The sequence below is a fragment of the Magnolia sinica genome, chromosome 5, assembly GCF_029962835.1.
Source record: "Magnolia sinica isolate HGM2019 chromosome 5, MsV1, whole genome shotgun sequence".
Lineage (NCBI taxonomy): Eukaryota > Viridiplantae > Streptophyta > Magnoliopsida > Magnoliales > Magnoliaceae > Magnolia > Magnolia sinica.
The window spans coordinates 109,723,029-109,746,672 of NC_080577.1; the positions used below are offsets into that span (position 1 = coordinate 109,723,029).

The 23,644-nt window shown below is 39.2% G+C and overlaps 1 protein-coding gene across 1 annotated transcript; it reads right to left on the minus strand.

The window, feature by feature from the left end:
* Nucleotides 1-2,704: 2,704 nt before the first annotated feature.
* On the minus strand, nucleotides 2,705-4,147 carry LOC131247149 (uncharacterized). The gene has a single exon (XM_058247582.1). The coding sequence runs from the start codon at nucleotides 4,145-4,147 to the stop codon at nucleotides 2,705-2,707; it is 1,443 nt and encodes a 480-aa protein (XP_058103565.1).
* Between the last annotated feature and the right edge of the window lie 19,497 nt (nucleotides 4,148-23,644).

Below are 23,644 nucleotides of genomic sequence, written 5' to 3' on the forward strand. Positions count from 1 at the left end.
AGAGTAAATTTCTTCAATTTGAACATGCCTGATGCCCAGTTACATCATGCCTTATTTAAGACTAGGCTTGGATCTAATGGACTATGTTGCCTTATTCAAGACTAGGCTTGGATCTAATGGACTATGTCCATTTCCGTTTGGGCTTCTTTCAGTCTAATAATGTAAAGAAGGCATATGTAGCATGTCCTACATCAAATGATCGTACCATTTCTAGTGTAATCAATATAGTTCATACATTTTTCAAACCATTGATTACATTGTTAGGATCACACATCCAAAGCAATTTTTGGTAGGCATTGGCCATCCAAGGTGCTGCCACATATGATGGACAGTTCGGATCAATAATTTAACATGCATTTTTACTATAATTAATATAAATCTTGCATTTTCTAAGCTATTAATTAACGGTTAAGATCATCCAATCCAAGTGGTTTTTTTATAAGGACGCACCATCAAAGATCGTGCACATGCTAGATTTTTTTGGTGGAATCAACATGATTCACAAAGCCATTGATTAAATGATTAGGATCATCCAATCAAAATGATTTTTAAGAATGATGGGCCACATATGATGGAAGGTTCAAAACAATTATTAGCCCATTATATTATAATAAAAATGAACAATCCATTCTCCAAACCATTTTGATTAGATGGTTAGAATAACCCATCAAAGTAATTTTTAAGGAGGATGGCCATAAATGATGGACAATCCAAAAACCATTATCAAGCCCATTAAATAACCAATTTTAACCATTCATTCTCTAAACCATTGATCAGATGGTTAAGATCATCAAATCAAAATGATTTTTGAAAGGGATTGGCCATCAAAGGTGGGCTGCACATACTATATAAAGATGGTCTACATAAATGATTAATCCTTAGTATTATCAACATGATATTTCATTCTCTAAACAATGTATTAAAGGGTTAGGATCATCCTATCAAAATGATTTTTGAGAAGGATGGATCATCAAAGGTGGTTTGCACATTATGAATGGACCAACTCAACAGTTTAACTTTTCCAGTGTAATCAATATGGGCATTCCATTCTCCAACCCATTAGTCAAATAGTTAGTATCATATTAATAAGGATTGGCCATTAAAGGTAGGCAGTATTGGTCCAACAGGGTGGATAATCCATATCAATGATCATACCTTTTCTACTGCTATAATTAATATGGGTCGTCCATTCTCGAGACCTACGCCTATTTAGTGGTATTAACATAGCTAGGGCAAAGAAAATAATTGGTAGACTATAGAAAGGAGAAAAGGAGAAAAAGTTTGCCAAGAAACTTCTGTGCACCATCAAATAAGTTAAAATATTTTACTTCCCACTTTTTTATTTCTAGAAAAGTCACATTTTCTACAAAGAAACTTCCTAGCTCCCAAACAGATGGAAACTGATTTTCCAACTTGGCTTTTTATGCCCTCTCCTTTCTCCTTTGGATTTTTCTTCTTATTTATTTATTTATTGATTTTCAAAAGGAGAGAGAAGTTTGATTGCATACATACATCCACACATATATATTGCTATATTGTATGCTGAGGTTTTAGCTTTTGGATATGGGTATTCTTCAAATTGTTTGTGCCACGTTCCTCACCTTAATGGGGTGTAGCCACAAAAATAAAAAATTAAATTTTTTAAAAAAAAAAAAAAAACAAGAGAGAGAGAGAGAGAGAGAGAGAGAGAGAGAGAGAGAGAGATTTTAAATTTGTAACCCTTTAATTATTTGACTATATTAACAATCTGTCTAGATTTTAAATAATGAATGGTGTTAGTGAGATGATACATTTTCGTAATATTTTATTAATATAAATAAGAGAGAGAGAGAGAGAGAGAGAGAGAGAGAGGGAGGTGTTTATAATGGCCTCACATAGTAATCATGTATAAAAAAATTTACACTTACGAGGCATTCTTATCCAATGCCTTGCTCCGCTGCATCAATTAGACTATAAAAACAAAACCATATGGTGACATATATATATATATATATATATATATATATATATAGAGTAGTCATGCTCACGTACACACCTGTGTCATGGGTGCCTAATCCGAACAGTCCATGTGATGCGGAATCCCATGAAATCATAGGGGACAAATTTTCACTCTTATCTAAAATTCTGATGGGTCATAGTAAAGAGAATTGCAAATCAAGGGATGAAACTATTTTCATTTTTCATGGCCTAATAAAGTTTTTGATCAAACCAAAAAAAAAAAAAAAAAGGGGCTCATGAGGTTTCATGAGGTGCTACTTCACATGGACTATTCAAATTTTGGAGTCACATTACGTATGATGAGTTCTCCAAAGAGTTCACATGAGTTCTGTGTGAATTGGTGCGTAGCTGAGCATTTGGTTGTATGTGTGTGTACACACACACACACACACACACACACACACACACACACACACATATACACACATGATCTAGCAATTTTACAATTTGACTTTTTTTTTTTTTTTTTTCTTTTACTGACAAAATTTCATTATTGGAAAAGATTTAACTTACAGAGCACTGCACAATAATTTCAGGTCCCCTCGCAACCAAAATAAATTGAGAGGACCTATCATAAGAGGACACATTACGTCCACATATATACAAGAAAAGCCAGGAAATGAAGAATGTGAAGAAGCTCAAAACTCTATCTGGAGGTTCTAATCGACCCTAGCCCGACCCTATCCAAGAAGATCATCCCCCGGACCTAAAGAGGAAGCGTCCTAGAGTTGTGGTGAATTGAAGATTGTTGGAGCAGACTCCCAAGACGGGCCAGATCGTTCGCAGGACCATTATCTTCTCTGAGAGTGTGAGAGAAGGAAAAGTGGCCCAGCCGGCGTAAACAATTAATTCTGGATATCCAAGGTTCCCGCTTCCATGGAGTCTTGGACTGAGTGGTGAGGCTAGCAATCACCAAATTGGAATCAGACTCTACTATAATCTTATCCAAATCTTTTTCCAAACAGAGTAGCATCCAATCATGAATAGCACGAAGTTTCGCCAAGTTGATAGAGTCAACCCCATAGGCCGCAGAAAAACCCAATAAAAAGGCCCCGATGTCATTCCCGCAGATTCCACCCCCACCTGAGGGGCTAGGATTAGATAATGCCGAGCCATCAACATTTAATTTGACCCATCCAGGGGACGACAATCTCCATTTGACAAGGACAGAGGCAGCACGCGTCTGAGTAAAAATCGACTTCAGGGGAGGAACTCTGCGAGGCCATTCTAGACTGTCCATTTTCTCTGTGCCAATTACCAGCTTAGCCCACCATCTGACACGGACCACAGACTTCATGATGGTCATTGGCGAGTTGTCAAAAACCGCCTCATTCCTAGAGCGCCAGAGCTCCCAAAGAATGAGGATAAGGAGCAGGAATCTGACTATTTTGGGCGCAGCTTCTGGCGCCGCTGCAGATCTCCAATGGGCCAGTTTACCTTCAACTGTGTTGTGGATCAGAGGAGGGACTCCACACAGCCTACCGAACGTGGTCCATAGGACTCTTGCATGATGACCGAACAGAAAAAGGTGAGCAATTAACTCCGATTGCGGACTAGCGTTCTCATCTTCAAAGCAGCAGCAACACCTGGAGGCGAGGGCAACACCTTTAGCTTGGACTCGGTTATTGACCGGGGTAGCATTCTGCAACACTCTCCATATGAAGACGGAAAATTTTGGAGGGAGCGGGGCTTGCCAGATCCAGCTAGCCCATTGAATAAAAGGGGATGAAGCTCTCGACAGATTCCAAGCTGACCGCAGGGAGAATGTACCTGAAGTTTCGAGCGGCCAAATACAATCAGAGATAACATCAGACGTTGTAAATCCTCCATTGAAGATCTCGTCAATAAGCTGCTGAGGAAGGAAAGAGAACACCCGGGAGGGGGGAAGAGGCCCTGAGAGGCCAAAGACATCTTTTACTTGAAGATTTTGCAGCTCTGGGGGAATCGGGCTGTCAACCAGACGCTGGAGGGGGTCCCTGACCATCCAGTTATCGGTCCAGAAATTCAAATCTCCACGGCCAACACCCCACTTGACCGTTTCCATCAGGAGAGGCAGCAGGGATCTAACTCTTTTCCAAAGGGGCGACAGGTTAGCGGAGGGCGGTGGAAGAACATTGGAAAGGATGTCTCTGTTATGTTTACTTCGCATGAGTTTCCCCCAAGGACCCGAATGGTCTCCAAATTTAACTAACCAAGCTAACTTTAGACGGTGTGCATCCATGACTTCTTTCAATTTTCTTACTCCCAGCCCTCCTTCCTCGGTGGGTCGGGTGATCTTTTTCCACGCCACCCAGTCGTGTTTTCTTTTCCCTTCAACCCAGTCCCAAAAGAAATTAGAAAAGCTTTTTTCTATCTTTTTAATCACCTAACTTAGGATATGCATCGCTAACATGATATGAATGGGAAAACTTCCCAGAACATGCCGAATTAACGTGACCCTACCTGCTTGGGAAATTTTGCAATTTGACTTGGATTATGAATAGAACTTCTTATTCAATCGGAGATTAAGGTGAAGCCCCCCATCGCAGACCCTATGGCCCCGCATCTGGAGGGCCGGATGGTCTAGGATACACTAAAGAGGAATGGCCAAAAAGCTGTTTGATCAGCAAGCCAAGCATCATACCATATGGACCATCCATTGGCAAGCCAGGGGGCTCTGTGCAATTTTGACAGATATCCCAGGGTTGTGGAGGAAAATTCCACGCCTGCCAGTGGTTTTGTGCAGATATCTTAGTGTAGGAGAAGAACTTTTCATTACAAAAACGGGGGACTCCGTGCTGTTTTGACAAAGATCCAGGGATGGCAGAGGAACTTTCTCTACTAGGCAGGAGGCTCTGGGTTAACATTTTTCCTACTTTTTGGCTTAACTACAAGGCCATTTTGGTACTTTCACTTTCTTTTCAGGTAGAGGCATGGATATAAGATTGTTTAGACGTTTGATGAATTGAGAAGAGGAGAGATTTAAGCTTTTCTCTTCCTTCCTCGTTGGATGAGCAAAATCTTTTATCCCACTTTCACTGCCCTTTTAGCATGTTGCAATTTCTTTTGTTTGTTAATGTTTTTATAAATTCCCTTATAAAAACATTATCAAAACAGATTTTTTTTTATTCGCAATTTGAAAGGGTTGTTGGAATGATAAAAATATAAAATTACAGTGTTGTCCTCATAAACAAATTGTACATTTTGTTAAACTTTTTTGTATATAGAAAATGAATATACCATGTCTCCAAATATTACTCTTAAAAAAATGTTTTGTTATATTGCTTACTCAAATAGATTAAACATGTTAAAAGTCTTGCATGATGCATGCAAAAATAAAAAATAAAAAATCAGTGCTAAGTATTCGGCATGCATGCATAGTCATCCATACTTAAAAACTTAAATTATCACATGTGCTCATCTTAATCTTCAAGTGCATCGCATATACCGTGTGTATCAATCAGTATGCAAATGCACTATAATACCATGTGTATCACCAGCCAATATCTTAGGGGTCATTTGGCAGCATAGATTGCTTCTTCTTTTTTTCTTTTCTTTTTTTAATTTTTACGCACACATCCCACACGGGCACTCAAACACAAAACTTTATGGTCGAAACATTGAGTATATACCACTAAGCTATGCATTGAGACCCTGACAACATGGCTTTGGTATGAATTATTGGTCATGAAATCCATATGAATTGGAATTCTCAGTGGTAATTGTTATTATGCATTATGCAGATGGAATCCATCAGCAAAAAAATTGTTGGAGTGAAACCACGTTAGCATGCATCAAATAGATTCTATAAATTCCAACGTGTGGCCCACTTTTATGTGAAATCCACCCTACTCACACCATTTTAGTCATAAGGCTCAAAAATTGGCCTGGTCTACATGAGTAGGTGGGACATATAATGGAAAATAGTAGAAAAATGGACAATCATTCTTAATTTTTTTTTAGGCCCACCACAATGATTATATGAAATCTACTTCAATTGTATGGCAAACTAAAATTTAAGTATTCGGATAGAAAAAGTAAAAAAAAAAAAAAATCAACCTCCCTACATTATTTTGATTCATAAGACCTAAATGAATCATAAACCAAGTTATTTTTTGCATCCTGTGGCTAAAATGAGATGACACACCTAGTGATCAAAGTGGATTTCACATAAACATCAAGATTGAGCCCATTAATTCTCGAAGTCAAATTAGGATGATTTTCTTGACGAAGTTGTGATGCACATGGTCTATCGTGATTTATGCAAAATACACCTTGATCACCAGGCACATTACCCTACTTTAGTGGTAAGGCCCAAAAATCAGCCTGGTTTATGATTCGGGTGAATCACACGATTAGAAACCATACACCCTTCAAACTATTTCCCTTCATATGGCCCACCTAAATCACAATAGGCCTAATTTTATCCCATTGCTTAAATTTTAGCTTAACATCTAATGGCTGAAGTGAATTTCACATAATTATTATGGCGGTCCTAAAAAACCAAGGGTGGGCGCATTCCTCTCTCAACTAGTTCTCTTCATATAGCTCATTTGAATCACAAATTAAGCTGATATTTAAACCTCATGGCTAAAATGGAGGTGACTCAGTTAGGGATCGAGGTTGATTTCACCTAAGCATTATAATGGGCCCACTAATTCTTAAAGCCCAATTCAGGTGATTTTCATGAGTGACGCACCATATAGAATTTATAGTAATTGGTCCATTTACCATCTCTATATACCCCTTCCAAACACTATCACTTTTTGCTATTAACCATCAATTATCACTAAATCTATAATGCCAAATAACCCCTTAATCTCCTTTCGCATTTCAATCGCATGGAACAATACACCAACGGTCCAAATTCAACTAAGAATGATTCTTCTAATACGAAAGCTTCTAGAAAAGGGTAGGGCACAACAGACCAACGGTTCATGTACCAAACCATACCATGGGCCCCACTTGTTATGAAAGTATTGTGGGAGACGTGAGTGGAATAAGATAGTTGAAATGACTGAACCGCATTAGGGGTGTGGACTATACATGTGCTATCGACACGTCGACTAAACAAAAGATCTTCCTTCCCGCCACTAAGGGAACATTCCGACATGTTTTCCAAATTCGAAAAAGGGAAATGGTTTGATACTCTGGCAGCGTATGCCGCTTCATAAACAGCACTCAGTTGTTGTACATGTGGTTTGAATTAACTCTAAAGTAATTTATGGAATCACTGTCTTTCAGCCATTTTCCCAAAATCGGAATGGTTGAACAATCCTATCCTACGATTCGTGCACATTTGTAATACTTTTCATTACCAACCGTCCAATCAGTGTCCACCAATCTCTGATAGCCACATGATCAATTATTTTAAAATTTTTGCTTGTTACAGATTTATACTGGGACCCATAATTTGAAATGTTTATTTTAATTATTATATGCCAATATCCAATTTTTAAAGTAATTTCTAAAGGCCTACCTATCGGGAGCGGATTAGGTGCAGCCCTTGCTGTGGGGCCCACCTTGATGTATGTATTCTACATTTACATTTACGCCGTTCATCTGTTTTTACAGGTGATTTTAAGAGATGAGCCCAAAAGTGAAGTAGATCTAAACACTGGTGATTGAAGGATCTACTATTAAAAAAAAATTCCCAGGGCTCACTGTAACGTTTATGTAATGTTCAGTTGCCATGTAACCTGTTGTTAAGATCACATGTACATGGATGAAGGCAAAAATCAAATATTAGCTAGCTTGATCCAAAGCTTAACTATGTTGCAAATTAATGGACCGTCTTCCTGAGGTATGCTCCACTTGAGAATTGGATTTGCTCCATTTTCAGGATCATACTCTAAACTAATATGAAAAAAAGGATGGATGGCATTGATATAGAATACATACATCAAGGTAGGCCCCATGATAAGCGTTACACTATCTTAGATGAATCCGGGGTCTCACTTAATTTAAGCCATCCATATGAATAGGATTTTAATTACATGTCATTTGCTTAAGTTTAAGGGCAAACTCGTGATAGATAAACTACACTAGAAGAAACAATTTGAAATTAATTCACAACATTAGTATAATTATGGACCACAAATAATTCTTCTTCTTCTTCTTCTTCTTTTTAAAAAATTATTATCTTATCGTAAGTTCAAGACTAACTGATTAAAGTAAACAGATTATATCAGCCGAGGGGTGACCCTAATAATTGATTTAGTGGGTGCGTACCCCATTCTCAAAAAGCCTTCTTGAGTACAAGGAAATGATTGGCAAAGGAGTATTTTCATCCGAAGCATGTCAAAAAGTGCTTATAAGACTAAAAGGATATAGCTTAAAATTTTGATGCCAACACTTACATTACATCATAATTCACGGCTATTTATAATTAATGACTCTAGCTCATTCATGGCACTCTAGAATAGATGAGACCCCAACCTCACCGGAGAGGTGCGACCCTTATCATTGGGCCCACATTAATGTATCTAATCTCTCTATATGTTGTCCATCCTTCTTTTTTTCAAATAATTGTAATGCGTGCTTAAAAAAAAATGAAATAGATCCAATTATTAGATGGACCATACCATAGGAAAAAGTGGTGATTGACTATTAATGAGCTACAAAAGTTTTGGATGAAGCTAATATTTGTTTTTACCCTTTGTCTAGGCTTATATATCCTTATCAATGGATTGCCATGAAAATAAACACTATGAAAACATTAAGGTACGCCCTAAGAAGTTTTTAATGGTAGGACATTTATTTAATCACCATTGTTTCCTAGAGTATAGTCCACCAATGATTTGGATCTTCTTCATTTTTTTGGATCATACCCTATAATGATCTAGAAAAACAAATGGACATGATAGATATGGAATAGATACATTAAGTTCGGCCACATAGTAAGGACTGCACTGTCTTGGGTGAGGCTGGGTCTCACCAAATCTGCTCCCCAAACTTTTTCATGGTAGAATATTAATATCATCCTCCATGTGACAGTGTAATGCATCAATCTGAGACATTTATCTACTGGGCTACTTTTTCAGGGAAAAAATCATTCTATAGTAAAATCCCTTTGGTAGGGCTTGCTGAAAAGCATTGGGAGCATATTAGGTGCAGCCCTAGCGATGGCCCACCTTGGTGTATGTATTCTACATCTATACTGCCCATCCGTTTTTTTCCTTATTATTGGGCATGAGCCCAAAAAGGTAGCAGATCCAAATCTCAGGTAGACCATACAAGAGAAACAATGGCGATTGAACGCCTCACCATTAAAAACTTCCTGACTCACCGTAATGTTTTGGTATTTTTTTTTTTTTTCCATACAACCTGTTGATAAGGTGAAACAAAACTAGATAAAATGAAAAGACAAATATCAGCATGATCCAAAACTTTTGTGGTGCACAAGAATTTTTTTTTTTAATGATTAATTACCACTATTTCCTATGGTATGGTCCACTTGAGATTTGGATATGCTTTGTTTTTTGTATCATGTGATAGAATGATACGGAAAAAGGGATGGATGGAGTGGATGTAGAATACACACATAAAGGTAGGCTCTACAATAAGGGCCACACGTGATCCAATGCTCAACCTGATGAATGTGTTTGAGTTGGGCATGTGAGTGAATAGGGGAGGCCCATGTGAAGATGACCGTACACCCCAAGGCAAGCCATCAGCCAACCTGTTGGATTATGTGTTGAAATAGGAGATAGATGACTAGTAAATTTTGAGCCGAATTGTGACTGAGTTTCTCAGCTTGAAACAAAATTTGCTATTCTTGCATAGCATCCCAAGTGTAATAGGAATTATGGACAATAGGCCTCCAAAACACAAAAATTATTACCCAATCTTAACAGTGCACTCGTTGTACACAAGCTCAAAGTAGCATGATCAAAAGCATAGACCGAAATGAGTTAACTCAACAAATGAACTCAATTACCCATATACTTGTTTAAAGAAGCAAGAGAACAAATTTTGAACTAATAAACTAGATTAGAGTAAATCTAGCTATAGACCAAAATTAGGTGCATAAAGAACCGTTTCTAAAGATTAGGATAGTTGGGCTTAAAGCTATTTAGTGCAATCATTCAAATAGGCGCATCTCTAATTTAAAATTTTATGCAAAAATAATAGTTCAAGTCTACTCTTATGGTAAATTGTCAAGGTGAGTGTACTCTCAATTCACACATAGATCCAAATTCGACCTGAACTGACATGTGTGACATAGGTTAGGATTAATGGCATAGCCCTAGTGTGACCAAATTCAAGCGAAAAGACAGAAAAAGCAAAAACACATTTTCCACAAAAAATATATATAATAATAATAATAAAATTAAAAAATTAAATTAAATTAAATAATAAAATTTATTTAAAATTTCTTTTAAATACAGCACAACAAAGCATGCCACAGGGGTGGGTTGAATGAGGACGTGGTGGCAAGTCTTTCTAGCTGTGCATTCATTTGTGGCCCACCAAGCATGAAGCGTGTCCAGAAAAGTCTCCTTTAAAACCTGCTCCCATTCATGGAACCACTTATACAGTGTTACAGATTGATTCTACACTACTCTTTGGGGCCACCATGTTTTATACGTGAAATCCACTCCGTCCATCAGTTTATAGCCATCATGTTAACCGTACATACTCATTCTAATAAAATCTCAGATGGACCACGCAAAGTTCATTGTGTACGGCTGAGTATTGGATCGGGCTGATTCTCACGTGATGACGAGTTTGATGAAAAATACACCGCCATGGTGGCCTCCACACATAAACCTATGGTTAGCATCCATCCACATTGTTCACTGTGGTATGGCCCACTTTCATTGTGGCCGCAGAGTGCCTGTGTGTAAGATGTTGCAGAGATTCTTGTACGAATTTTCGGATCTCGGTCGGAGGCTCTCGAGTCTAGAACCACAAGCAGAAAGAAGGTGCAACAACCGAGCTCCTTGGACCGACTGTGATGTATTTTTCAAATCCAGTCCGTCCATCATCCGTGAATAATAATTTTAGGAAATTATTCGAAAAATAAATCCAATTCAATAATCAGGTGGGACACATCACTGGGTACAATAGGAACGGGAAGACTTACCATAGGGATCTTCCTGGGGTAATCTCGTTATTTATAGGTCATCCAAACCTTTCACCAGGTGATATCCACCAGGAACAAGAGATATTAAAAAATTATTCTGATCAATGATTCATGTGGACCACACTGCACGAAATTAAAGGGATCGGTAGTGATTTTACATTGTTCCCATTGTACGTCCCACCTGAGTTTTGTATCCTTCTTTTTCTATGTACCTTCAATGTAAGGTGGCGCATGCGCAACTAAAGGATGGAGTGGATATCAGGTGAACATCGTGGTGGGCCCCACAGAACTCGGCTGCTGTACCTGCTACCTACAACAGGTGTGCATCCCAGCGGATTAGGTGCGGCCTGGCCTCACCCAACACGGTGCGGCCCTAACAGTGGGTCACACCTTGATATATATGTAGTATATCCACGCCGTCCATCCGTTTTTCCAGATCATTTTAGGCACGGCACAAAAAATGAAGCAAATATAAATATCAGTTCGACCGCTACAGGAAACAGTAGTGATTGAACGCCAATTGTTAAAAACTTCTTAGCCCACCGTAATGTTTATTTTCCATCCAAATTATTGATAAGGTCACACATACCTCGATGAAGAAGAAAAAAACAAATACAGCTTGATTCAAAACTCCTGTAGCCCATAAAATGTTCTTAATAGTCAATCACAACCGTTTACTGTTGTGTGGTCCACCTGAGATGTGGATCTGCTTCATTTTTTGATCCATGCCCTAAAATGATATGGAAAAACAGATGGACAGCATGGATATACCATACATACATTAAGGAAGGCCCCATGGTTAGGGCCGCACCCAATCGGCTCCTGTAAAATGATACGAGGTTTAAACGATGGATGGCTTGAAATAGTTCAATTAAAAGATTCTCTTGAGAACAAGTCTCATCGTATAACCGGTTTGCATCATTAAACCATGACCCAGATCCAAATCATTGGACTACACAATTATGATGAATTGAAACAGCTCAGTGTATTTAAACCGTACATTCTTTATCTATAATAATGGGCCACTTGATGATTGGACTGGCCGGGTCAAGTTTTGGGGCCTAAGGTGGGCCATGACCTAACTGTGGGGCCCACCATGATGTATGTGCTTTACATCTAGGATGTCCATTTATTTTGATGGCTCAATTCAAGGCATGCGTCGAAAAATGTAGATCCAAATCTTAGGTGGACCACACCACAGGAAATGGTGGTGATTGAATACCCACCATTAAAAACATCTTATGGGCCACTAGAAATTTTATTCGCAATCCAACTTGAATGACAAAACCACACAAATAATAGCTTGATTCAAAACTTTTGTGACCCACAAATTTTTGAATCTGCTTTATTTTAGGGTTCACGTCATGAAATGAGCTGTCAAAACAGGACAGTATAGGTGTGAGGTACACATCATAGTAGGTCGCACCTGCCCAAGCCCTTGCCAAAGTAGATTGGAAAATGCTACCATGTAAACCTCCCTAGCATCCGGGCGATGTTTATACTCTGTCTATATAGACCATAGGTAGAGTTGTACACGAGTCAAGCTTGGCACAACTCAACATGGCTCAGCCACTAGCTAACCCCACCTTGAACTCGAATTGGCTCGGTCCTTGAGCTTGATTGGCCAGGTTTAGCCGAGTTCATCCATCCAACGTTTTCACAAACACATAAAGTGCACCTTCAATTTCTTATTATATGTAAAATAACATGTATTTCATCAGACACTCAATATGCAACATCAAAATCAAGACACAAGGGTAATTATTTCATATCCATGCCTTCCTCGCCACTAGCCAATACTTTGTTGAGTCATTTCATCGAACACTTGTTGAGCTTCATCAATATCAAAATAACCTAGTCACTGAACTAGTTCGATCTGATTTCGATTCATGTTGAGGTTCAATCCGAGTTGAGTCGAGCAAGCTCGAACTCGGTTTAAAAAATTTTCGAGCTCAAAAAATCAGCTCGACACAGCACGAACTCAATTTCGAACTGAGTCTAGTCGAGCAAGCTAACCGAGCTAACTCGGTTGGTGTGCAGTCCTAACCATAAGGTCATTTTTATTAGGATAAACTGAAAACACAAAAATATTTTAATGGTAAACATTCAATTCTCAATGTTTCTTAACTTGAGGTTTAGACCTGTTTCATTTTTGGGCTTATTTCCTAGAATGATATGTTAAAACAAATGAATGGAGTGGATTTCTCACAAACGTCACTGGGCCCACCAAACTTCCTGTCTCAGGAAATCCACCTTCAGCCCCAGTCATGCACGGTTGGACCGCTGGCGCGTTATCACTTTTAGTAAATTCCAAGATGAGTGAATCGCAGCTCAAGAATATCTTGATAAAAGATTGTGACCCTTCGATTTGTGTCCTACAAATAGACGGTTAATGAAATAAATACAAAAATTACCTACGTCTTTAATGGTTAGAATCTTGCAATATTGTGCGGAGCGGATTGCGTACAACACCGCCCGGACATTAATCCATCCATATAGGACCTTCTGTGGGGCCCACTATGATTTATCTATTTATCCAAGCCACGTAGTAGCCCAAAAATGAGTCAAATCCTACACTCCACTTGAGCGTTGGATCTGACTCATTTTTGGACTTATACTTTAAAATTATCTAAGAAAATGGATGGACCACGTGGATAACCAGATACATCATGGTGGGCTCCACAGGAGCTGGATGTATTATTGTCCGGTGGTTAGGAAGCAATCCATTTCCGTATTGCGGTGAGAGTGGGCAAACATCCTAATTCTTAGCTCATTGAGCTGACCTTGATGTGCATGTGACATCTATTCCGTGACTCAAATGCAGCATCTCATGTTAGGACCTGACCTAAAATATTAGACCGATCCAGAATTCCAAGTGGGTCATACCATCCGTAACAATGGAGATAGGTACATCCACGTACCATGGAAACCTTTCTAAGGCCACCATGTTGCTTCTATGCCATCTCATCCATAAATCACGTATGCCCCACCAAGATAACGATATATTCCAAAAGCCAGTTGGCTACAAAAATCAGGCTGATCACACTGCATGAATTAGAGGCTTTAGGTGTGATTTTATATTGTTCAGCTGTGTGCCCCCATTAGATGAAGAGACAATCTAATCCCTTCATCAGGTGAGCCCCACCATGATGAAGAGATCCAAAATTCAGCTTCATCCAAAACTTATGTGGGCTACTCTACCCATTTTGCTTTTTTTCTTCTCACTAAAATAAAATATATAGAAGTTCAAGACTTATTTCTCTTAATTTTTTTTATTTCCCATATACAATAACTTTCACTAAAGAATATTCAAAATATAATATGAAAATATATCTCTTTATTGTGCCCTTTCAACATAAACCATACAAGAAAAAACACACGGAGTTCTTAGGATTTGCTACATTCTCCCTCTTGTGTGCCATATATATATATATATATATATATATATATGGGAAATGATTCTACGTTGATCGACCTCATGGGAACTTCCCATGAGGTCACGCTGTGTGGCCCCACCGTGATGGGTGTCCAACATGTACTCCATCAGTCAAATGTACCATTCCATGGGAGGCCTCAGGCTTAAAAATCAAGTCAATCCATGACTTGTGTGGGCCACGCTACGTACAAAAGTTGAGAGGGTTTATCTCCCGTTTAAACGTTTATAATCATTTGTTAGGCCCACCCAAATGTGGTTCACAAATCCAGCTCATCCATTATGTGTGTCCCACTTGGATGAGGGGTCAAATCAAATTTCAAACACATTCAAATTTTAAGTGAGCCCTACCAAGTACTTTTATATGTTTTAGACATGTCTTCGTATGATTTCAAATGGTATGATGCACCTAAGTTCCATAAATGGCCGATTTTTGAGATATCTTATAATTTAAAGGATGCACAATGTTGATGTTTGACACGCATTATGGTGGGGCCCACATATCTCAAAGTTCCCGTGCGTTCGACTGCATAGGACCATTTCCATATATATATATATATATATATATATATATATATATATATATATATATATATATAAAAGAGCAAAAAATGATTAAGAGATTTTTAAAAAGGGACCAAAGTCCTGATACAAAAAGTTGGACGATAAGGATGTTGAAGCGCAAGATCAACAGCCACATCATGTTTTAATGAGGGAAAAAAAAAAAAAAAAAAAGACTAACAATGTAGTCTTATGAAATAAGACTATATATTATCGAATTATATAAGGTCGGCCCCACAGAGCTCGGGTGTTGCAGGGGGTCCCTACAGCAAGTGTTGCAGGGAATTTCCGTACAACATGTTAAGATAGTTCACGTTCGTGCACGGACATCCAAACCATTGAAAATCCATGTGCTCACACTGCGACAGCTGTGTAGCTTGGAAGTCACATAATCCACCAACCGCTAACCGTACAATACGTGACTATCAAATGGATGGTCAGAAATAAAATGGTCAACGGTCCCATTTCAACGTGTGAAATTATATGGTTAAGATCATCTTATCAGTGCTCTTTTAAGCTTCCTTGCATCCAAAGGGGCCCCTTGATTTGGATGGTTTTTATTTCAGTCCACTGCACACATGGCAGATCATTTGGAAAGAGAACGAATCAGGAAATACTAACATCGACGGCATATGACATATCCACGTAAGACTAGGGCCGGAAATGATTGGGCCACGCAAAATCAAAATTTTGAATGGGCCCATCCCTACCAGATCAACATCCAGGCCTGGGCCCACCCATTGGAGTGTTCCAGGTTCAAGAGTCTATCCGGGTTTTAACTTAATCTCTCACAATCAATCAGACCCGACCAGAAACCCAGACCCGATTTTAAATGGACCTGGGAAAAAATGCGCACAGTAGAGGCTTCCCTTCCATGCATTTTTTCTCCTCCGGTCGAAAACTTAGGCTATGGAAGTAAATTTTTAGGGTACGGAAAAAGGATTTCGGATAAAAATACCTTTAATTTTAGGATAAAGCAGTTGAAAAAAGTAAGAATATTTTTATCTTCATAGGTTCGCCATTATTAGTAAAAGTCTAATTTGATAAGTTTTGCCTGAGTCGAATATAAAAAGATAGATGATCCGTTACATCTATAGTAAAAAAATTACCCGGGACCTTGACTAATCCAATGCTAGCATGAACTAGACCCGGATCCATTTGAGAGCCCAACCTTCAAAGTTCAATGACGGGTCGGTGATTCCCAACACAAAGGCATATCCATCTCATCGATGAGCCCTTGGTTACATCAAATAAGGATCATGGTTCAAAGATTTAGACCGTTGATCACCAATGGAAAAGCTTCCAATGTAGGAGATCCTAATCCTTTGTTGGTATCTTGCAAATAGACGGTTGAGGGAAAAGCAGCGATGGTCCACGTTCAACAAGAAAATGATAAAACTAAGGGATGGATACCATATTACTGTGCATCGGATACATCCATCCATTTGGAGGGCCATCTCATATCAACAGTCCGGATCACGCGGGTCCCACTCGAAGGAACTTATGAGTCGAGGATGCTATGCATAGAAGACAGTGTACAAGATCAGGACTGTTCATTGGTGTGGCCCCGTTATGTGTAAGCTATTGAGATTTTATTTTGATTAATTAAAATAATAAAAATATTAAAGTTTTACCTATGCATTTTTTTCTATTTAAATTAAAAATATATGAATTTTGATTTCCCTCTAAAACTTTATTTGAAAAGTGAAAATTTCTTTAAAATCTTTAGCATCGTATTATCAGGAGAGAGAATTACGAGAAGAGTTTATAAGTTTTAAGTTTTTTAGTATTCTTATTTGAGAATGAATAAATAAAAAGGTACACGCACGACCCCAACAGTGGGATGTAAGGTAGTAGAAATGCTAACGGCATAATTTGAAATTTGAGGGTGGTACTCCCACATGACCGACGTATGCGAGCCGGGGTGGCTAGGCTAAACTATTGCTAGAATGCCCATAGCGAGTAAGTCTATCACAAGATTAGCTATTTCAATAATCAACTAATAGGAATCGATGAATTGAGAAAATCAGTCAGCTGTCAACGGTCATTCCAACATTTGTTTAGCAGATTTTGACCGTTGCGTAAACTAGCCGTTAGAGACCGGTCATTCTGCCAATCAAGCAGTAGATTTCAAGTATTACGAGTTTCGTTCAGCCATATATTACCATTGCACCTTTTATCCTTGAGAATGATTAGTTCGGCCAATTTGAGTTAAATCATGTCTTTTCATAAAAGTTGTTTTCAAGTTAAGCCGCTTCTCTTTATGACTGGTCTATGCGAGCCAGTGTGACTAGGCTAAACTATTGCTAAAATGCCCATAGCAAGTAAGTCTTTCAAGATCAGATATTTCAATAATCAACTAATAGGAATCCAAAAATTGTGAAAATCTGTCAGCTGTCAACGGTCATTCCGACATTTGTTTAGCAGATTTTGACCGTTGCGTAAACTGGCCGTTAGAGACCGATCATTCCACCAATCTAGCAGTAGATTTCAACTATTACAAGTTTCGTTCAGCCATATATTACCATTGCACCTTTTATCCTTGAGAATGATTAGTTAGGTCAATTTGAGTTAAATCATGTCTTTTCATAAAAGTTGTTTTCACGTTAATTCGCTTCTCTTTAGGGTAGATATGATTGTTATAAATGGTTTCATATGGATATTTAAAAACGCCTCTTTATAGAAATGCAAGATTCTTCATTCTCTATAGAAGTCTGTATAGATCAAAGATTTATCACAAGTGGCATTACTCTTTTTAAAGATAAATAACCTCTATTAAAATCTTTGTCATTTTCTCTTCATAAACATGTTTAATGGATTTTTTGGTTTTCACAATACACGGAGTTTATCAAGATTACAAACTATGTATTAAGTTCTAATTGTAGTATCTTTATGATTGTTGCATGCAGAACCATCAATACTTATCGTATCCTAAAAGCGTTTCATTAGTAATCCAACAATGATCTTATACTAACAAAAGAAAACAAATAATGCTTTAAAGAAAAACATGCTTCAAGCTAGTTTAATTCTCTGTTTTAACGGTTTTAAATTTTGGCCATTATTGATATTTTATCAACATAAGCTGTTGCAGTACTGATTGATGGATGCTAACCATCTGATTGAAGGACATTTACCAATTGAATGTGGGCCACTGATCTTTTGAAAGCAATGATCCAGTAGGAGTACGGATTCTTCCTATCTGTTATGGTGCAAATTCCTCCCTGGCCCCAACTGTGTCCACCTAGGAACATAGTGACCGTTGGATAGGTGGAGTCCACTACTAATTGCAAATGGCCCCAAAATCACCTTCCTTGGATAATCGCAGCCATCCGAATAAGACTTTCAAAATGGATGGTTAAACCCTTCTTTCTGTTGCTGTTCATTTTGCAATCTGGATAATTTTTGGGTGTGTGCGATCCAGACAGGACATGACCTGTCCACCACTAGTTACGATCATAAGTGGGCCTACGTGGGCCCCACATAAGAATCTGCACCTTTCACTACGTACGAAAATTCGACCTATTATCATCCACGGTGGACCCATTTGGATGAACAATCAATATCTCAAAAGTTTCTTGCAGGGAGCCAGTGCAACGAAAAGTTCTGTGGGGCCCACCATGATGTGTGTGACATCAATTCCATCCATCATTTGCAATAGCTCCTGATAACAAGTCAGTTTAAAAATCAGACCTATCCAAAGCTCAGGTGGGCCACACCAGTGGGAGCAAAGGGTAAATCCTACCATTGAAACATTCCTGGGGCCCATCGTGACGTTAGTACGTCATCCAATCCGTTCATAAGGTGATTCCCACCACGATGAATGGAAAAAACCAAAAATGGGTCTGATCAAAAGCTTCACTGGGCCCCAAGAATTTTTTAATTGTACACATCCCATTCCTAAATTTTCACTGCAGTGTGGCCTACTTAATATTTTTATCCACCTCGAATTTTGTATCATTCCTAACATGACCTGGATCAAATGATGGACGGACTGGATTTCACATAAACTCCATGGTGGACCCCACAGAACGGACTCCTTACAATACACTGCTGTGGGAAATTCGCGTCTGTGATTGGAAACTGTACACTTGAGGTAAATTAAACCTACTCTCGGTGATTGGAAAGGTCCATCTAGATGGCCATATAATGGATGGTCCACATTGCAAGAGTCTCATCATCTATATACTCCTTTATATCAAGCGAATCAACTTATGATTGTTGAAAGTCATCAATTGAAAAACATTAGGGCCCACCGAGATATCCAAAGGTAAAATCCGTTCCACGTGGCATCCACTACTTATCTGACTAAACTAACAGTAGGATCGACTAAGGAGGGATGCACATACAGAAGAGGGCTGTGAAGACTACGTTTTGAAGTAGTCATGTGGACTACCTTCAGAATCTACCTGATAAGTAGAGCCGACAAGCCGAATGTTTGGGAACCCAAAAAGCTCAGGAATCTCTCTGCATTTTTACCGTTTCCAGTGTCATGACATTCTCTTTCAAGGACGAGAAAATGCTTTATTACTCTGACGGAACGTGATCATCCCATATGCATGCACCTGGAAATTGTACAAATTTCGTACATGAAACGCAAGATAAACATTCCAATTCGTGAGCCCCACTTTAGGTTGATTAGAAACCAAATAGTACGCTGAAATAATGTCCTAACTGGCATCTAGATATACATAAAATGGACGGTCGAGATTATCAAAGTTAAGTGTCTGAATTCAAGGAACAAATGTTTGTTGATCAACGGTTAGGATCATCTAATCAATATGATTTTGTGTTTGATCTATCTATAGTGGATTTGCGGAGTTTGGATGGTTAATTATTTTACATTTTGATCGTTTATTAGATGTCCACCAATCAGATAATTGAAGTCATGTCTTCATTGGATTTCCAGGGATTATGACCCATCTATCATGTGGCCGGTGATTTGGACGGTTTAATTTGAATTAATTGAATTTCAGATGTAGGGTTTATATATGCATGTTTATGGAGCATCACGTACTGCCAGATTATCAAAGTTTTTCTCTTTCAACCGAACAAAAATTGCAAAAGAGATTTTTGCGACGGTGTATCTCATCTTTACCCACGGGCTTATGAGAACCACCCATACTTTACTCTCTGCAACTAAACTACTGTTGTCCAGATTAGAGCGGGGCATCAGTTCCAGTTCTACGTGGCCTGACTCGAACTCGATCCAATCTGAGACCGAGTATAGGTCATCTGACTTGAACCAATCCAAACCCATGCTGGCCTGAACCAATCCGAGTTCGACTCGGTCAGGAAAACCGAGTCAGAACGGATTGGACAAGGTTCGGATTAGTCCATTTTTGAGAAAGTCAGGATGCAATCTCTACTCACTCTTCCCACCAGTAAGGGAGCAAAAACTCTACAATCTCTGTCCTTACAAAGCACTCAACAGCTCCAAGGAGTGGGCCCCACACAGCTTCCCATTAAAGCCATGGGAAGAAGAGGGTTCCACACCCTCTGCAGCAATCATGTCATTGCTATTGTTGTTGTTGTTGTTGTCTCCAACATTTGGATTCCTAGCGATGGGAAAGGAAGGAGAAGGAGAAATAGAAATTCATCAGCTGCAGTTTCGACCGCTGCTAACAGTTAAAGCGACATCAGCAGCAGCGGCGGCGGCATTGATATACTTGGGCGGATAGCTTCAGCTGGAGAGCTTATATCAATGGCATTCCCGATGTGGATTGCATGGACATGCGTTGTCAGCCTCTTCAGACCTTCCTCCTTTTGGTTGGATTCCAAATGACAGATCCCTGGCATCACCCTCACCATGATCAGTATGAATTATATACCATTTGATCATCTTCTTCTTTTTTTGTCCAGTTATGTAAAAACAGAGTCCACAACTCATTGATTGTAGATATGGATTCAGTGATCTTGATAGCCGATGACGGAAATGATGAAACTGATTTTGAGCAAAATCTACTGAAAGACCAGTTAGAAACCTAAAACTCTTGCAATTTGATTTGAAAAAGTCCGGGAACTAGAGATCCGACAAGTGATTTAGTGATGGAGAAGGAAGGTATTAGACTACTTTTTGACGGAGCCTACTTTCTATGAAATGTATGCGAACTTCTACTTCCATCTTGCATGTGAGTTGCCTGATTTCAGTGAGGACAATGAGAAGATCACTTTCAAAATATTGCTTTTGAACAAGTAATACATCCGGTCCGGTCCAAATCAGATTGGATCGGATTTTGGATCAGTCTGGTCCGAATTGACATTAACCCGAACTCGATCCGATTAACAGTCGGATTTACCTGATCCTGCTTGAACCTGACTGATCCATGCTTTCGGTTCACTTCGAATCGAGTCGGATCTAGTCAAATCTAGTCAGATCCACCGGATCGGGGCCAACATGCCCAGCTCTAGTACGGATACATAGTCGGCGTATGAAAATACCCTTCCATCCTTGCCCATCCGACCCGGTCGACCGGGTCAACCAGAAATAGATTGGCTACTCCCCCTTGCCACCGGCCAATGGCTAGTGGTTAGTGCTTTGTGGGCCCTACCATGATGTATGTGTTTCATCCATGCCGTCCATCTATTTTTCTAGATCATGTTATGGTATGATACTAAAATGAGGTATATCCCTAGAGCTGGGCAGGATCCGACCTAATTGAATCGGTCGGAGACAATTTGACCTGAATCAAAGGCCAGGATCGGGTCGGATTGAGTAGGCCCACTCAGATTCAACTGCACAACGAGTCGAGTTTGGGTCAGTAGCCAATCCGAACTGATCCGAGATCTGATCCGCACAACGTTCATGCAACACTGCTTCCTGTAATATTGTCCACTTGAGATTGGGATATACCTCATTTTTTGTTTTAATATCATAAAACGATCTAGAAAGTAGATGGACAACATGTATGAAATAAATACATCATGGTGGGGTCCACAGAGCACCAACCACCAGCCAATGGAGTAACCAATCCGTCTCCTCTCAGCTCATGGCTGAAGGTGCCTTGAGCACCAAGTTCTAACTCCTGACACTGGTGTATTGACGTGACGTTAGGAAGTGGATTGGTAGGTGTACCAGGCACCAGTTGCTGTATTGATGTCACCAAGTTCTGTGGGTCCCATCATGAGGTATGTGTTATATCCAAACCGTTCATCCATTTGGCGAGCTCGTCTTAAGGCTCGAGCCAAAAGATAAGACAGATTTAAAGATCAAGTGGACCACATTGCAAAAAGCAGTGGGGGGTTGAACGTCTACCATTGAAACTCTTTTAGGGGTCACAGAAGTTTCGGATCAATATGAAATTTGTTTTCCTCTTCATCCATGTAGTTATGACATTATTAACAGATTAGATGGAAAATAAACATTATGGTAGGCCTTATGAATTTTTTAACAGTGAAAATCATTGTCCTTGGTGTGGTCCATTTGAGCTTTGGATATGATTCGTTTTTTCCCTAATGCTTTAAAATGATCTCAAAAAATGGCTAAACAATCTAGATATAATAAATACATCACTGTGAGGCCATGTAAGTTTGATCTCCTTTGAACCGTTTGTACAACTCGAAGCGTTGGCGCTGTCTTTGCACGACACGTATCCTTTTTCATCTCTACCAGCTTCCTTCTGAAATGTGACACTTGTTTGATCTGATCCGAACAAAGGCCAACTCGATCCGACTCAATATCTCTGACCGAGTCAGACTTGGTTCGGGTCAGTCCAGTCAAGATTTAGTTCAGATCAAGTCACGCCGGCTGGACTCAGTCCTAAGTCGGATCGAGTTCGGATCAAAGTTTTGACAATACCAGATCGAGTCGAGTTGGACCTAACTTGGTTTGACTCGACTCGATGCCCACCTCTATATATCCCAATCTCAAGTGGACCACGTTACAAGAAATAGTGTTGAATGAACGTTGACCATTAAAAACTTTTTGGGGCCATAAAAGTTTTGGATCAATCTGATCTTTGTTTTTTCCCTTCATTGGATTGTATGAACTAATCAATAGATTGAATGTCAAATAAACAGTACAATGGGCCTTAGGAGGATTTTAATGGTGGATATTCAACCACTATTGTTTTCCCGTGGTGTGGTCCACCTAAGATTTATATTTGTCTCATTTTTTGGATCAAGCCCTAAAATGATCAAATGGATGAACGGAATGGATGAAACATATACATCATGGTGGGGCCCACAGAGCACCGACCACCAGCCATTGAGCTAGTGGAAGGGAGAGTAGCCAATCTGTTTCTAGTCCAACCCGGTCAACCCCGTCTTACCGTCCAATTAGACATGGATTAGCTACTAACAAGTTGAGTAGCGAGACTCACTACTAAAGCAACGTTACCAAGTTATGTAGGTCCCACCATGATGTCTGTTTTGTATCCACACCGTTCATCCATTTGGAGAGATCACTTAGGAAGGTTTCAACGGTGGGCATCACTCTCTCCACTGTTTTTTGTGGTGGGGTCCACTTGAGCTTTGGATCTGACTTATTCTTTGGCTAATCCCCTTGAATGAAATTGAGTGAGCTTCATATGAAATTGAACGGAAAACACAAATACAAGCTTAATCCAAAACTTTTATGATCCACGGGA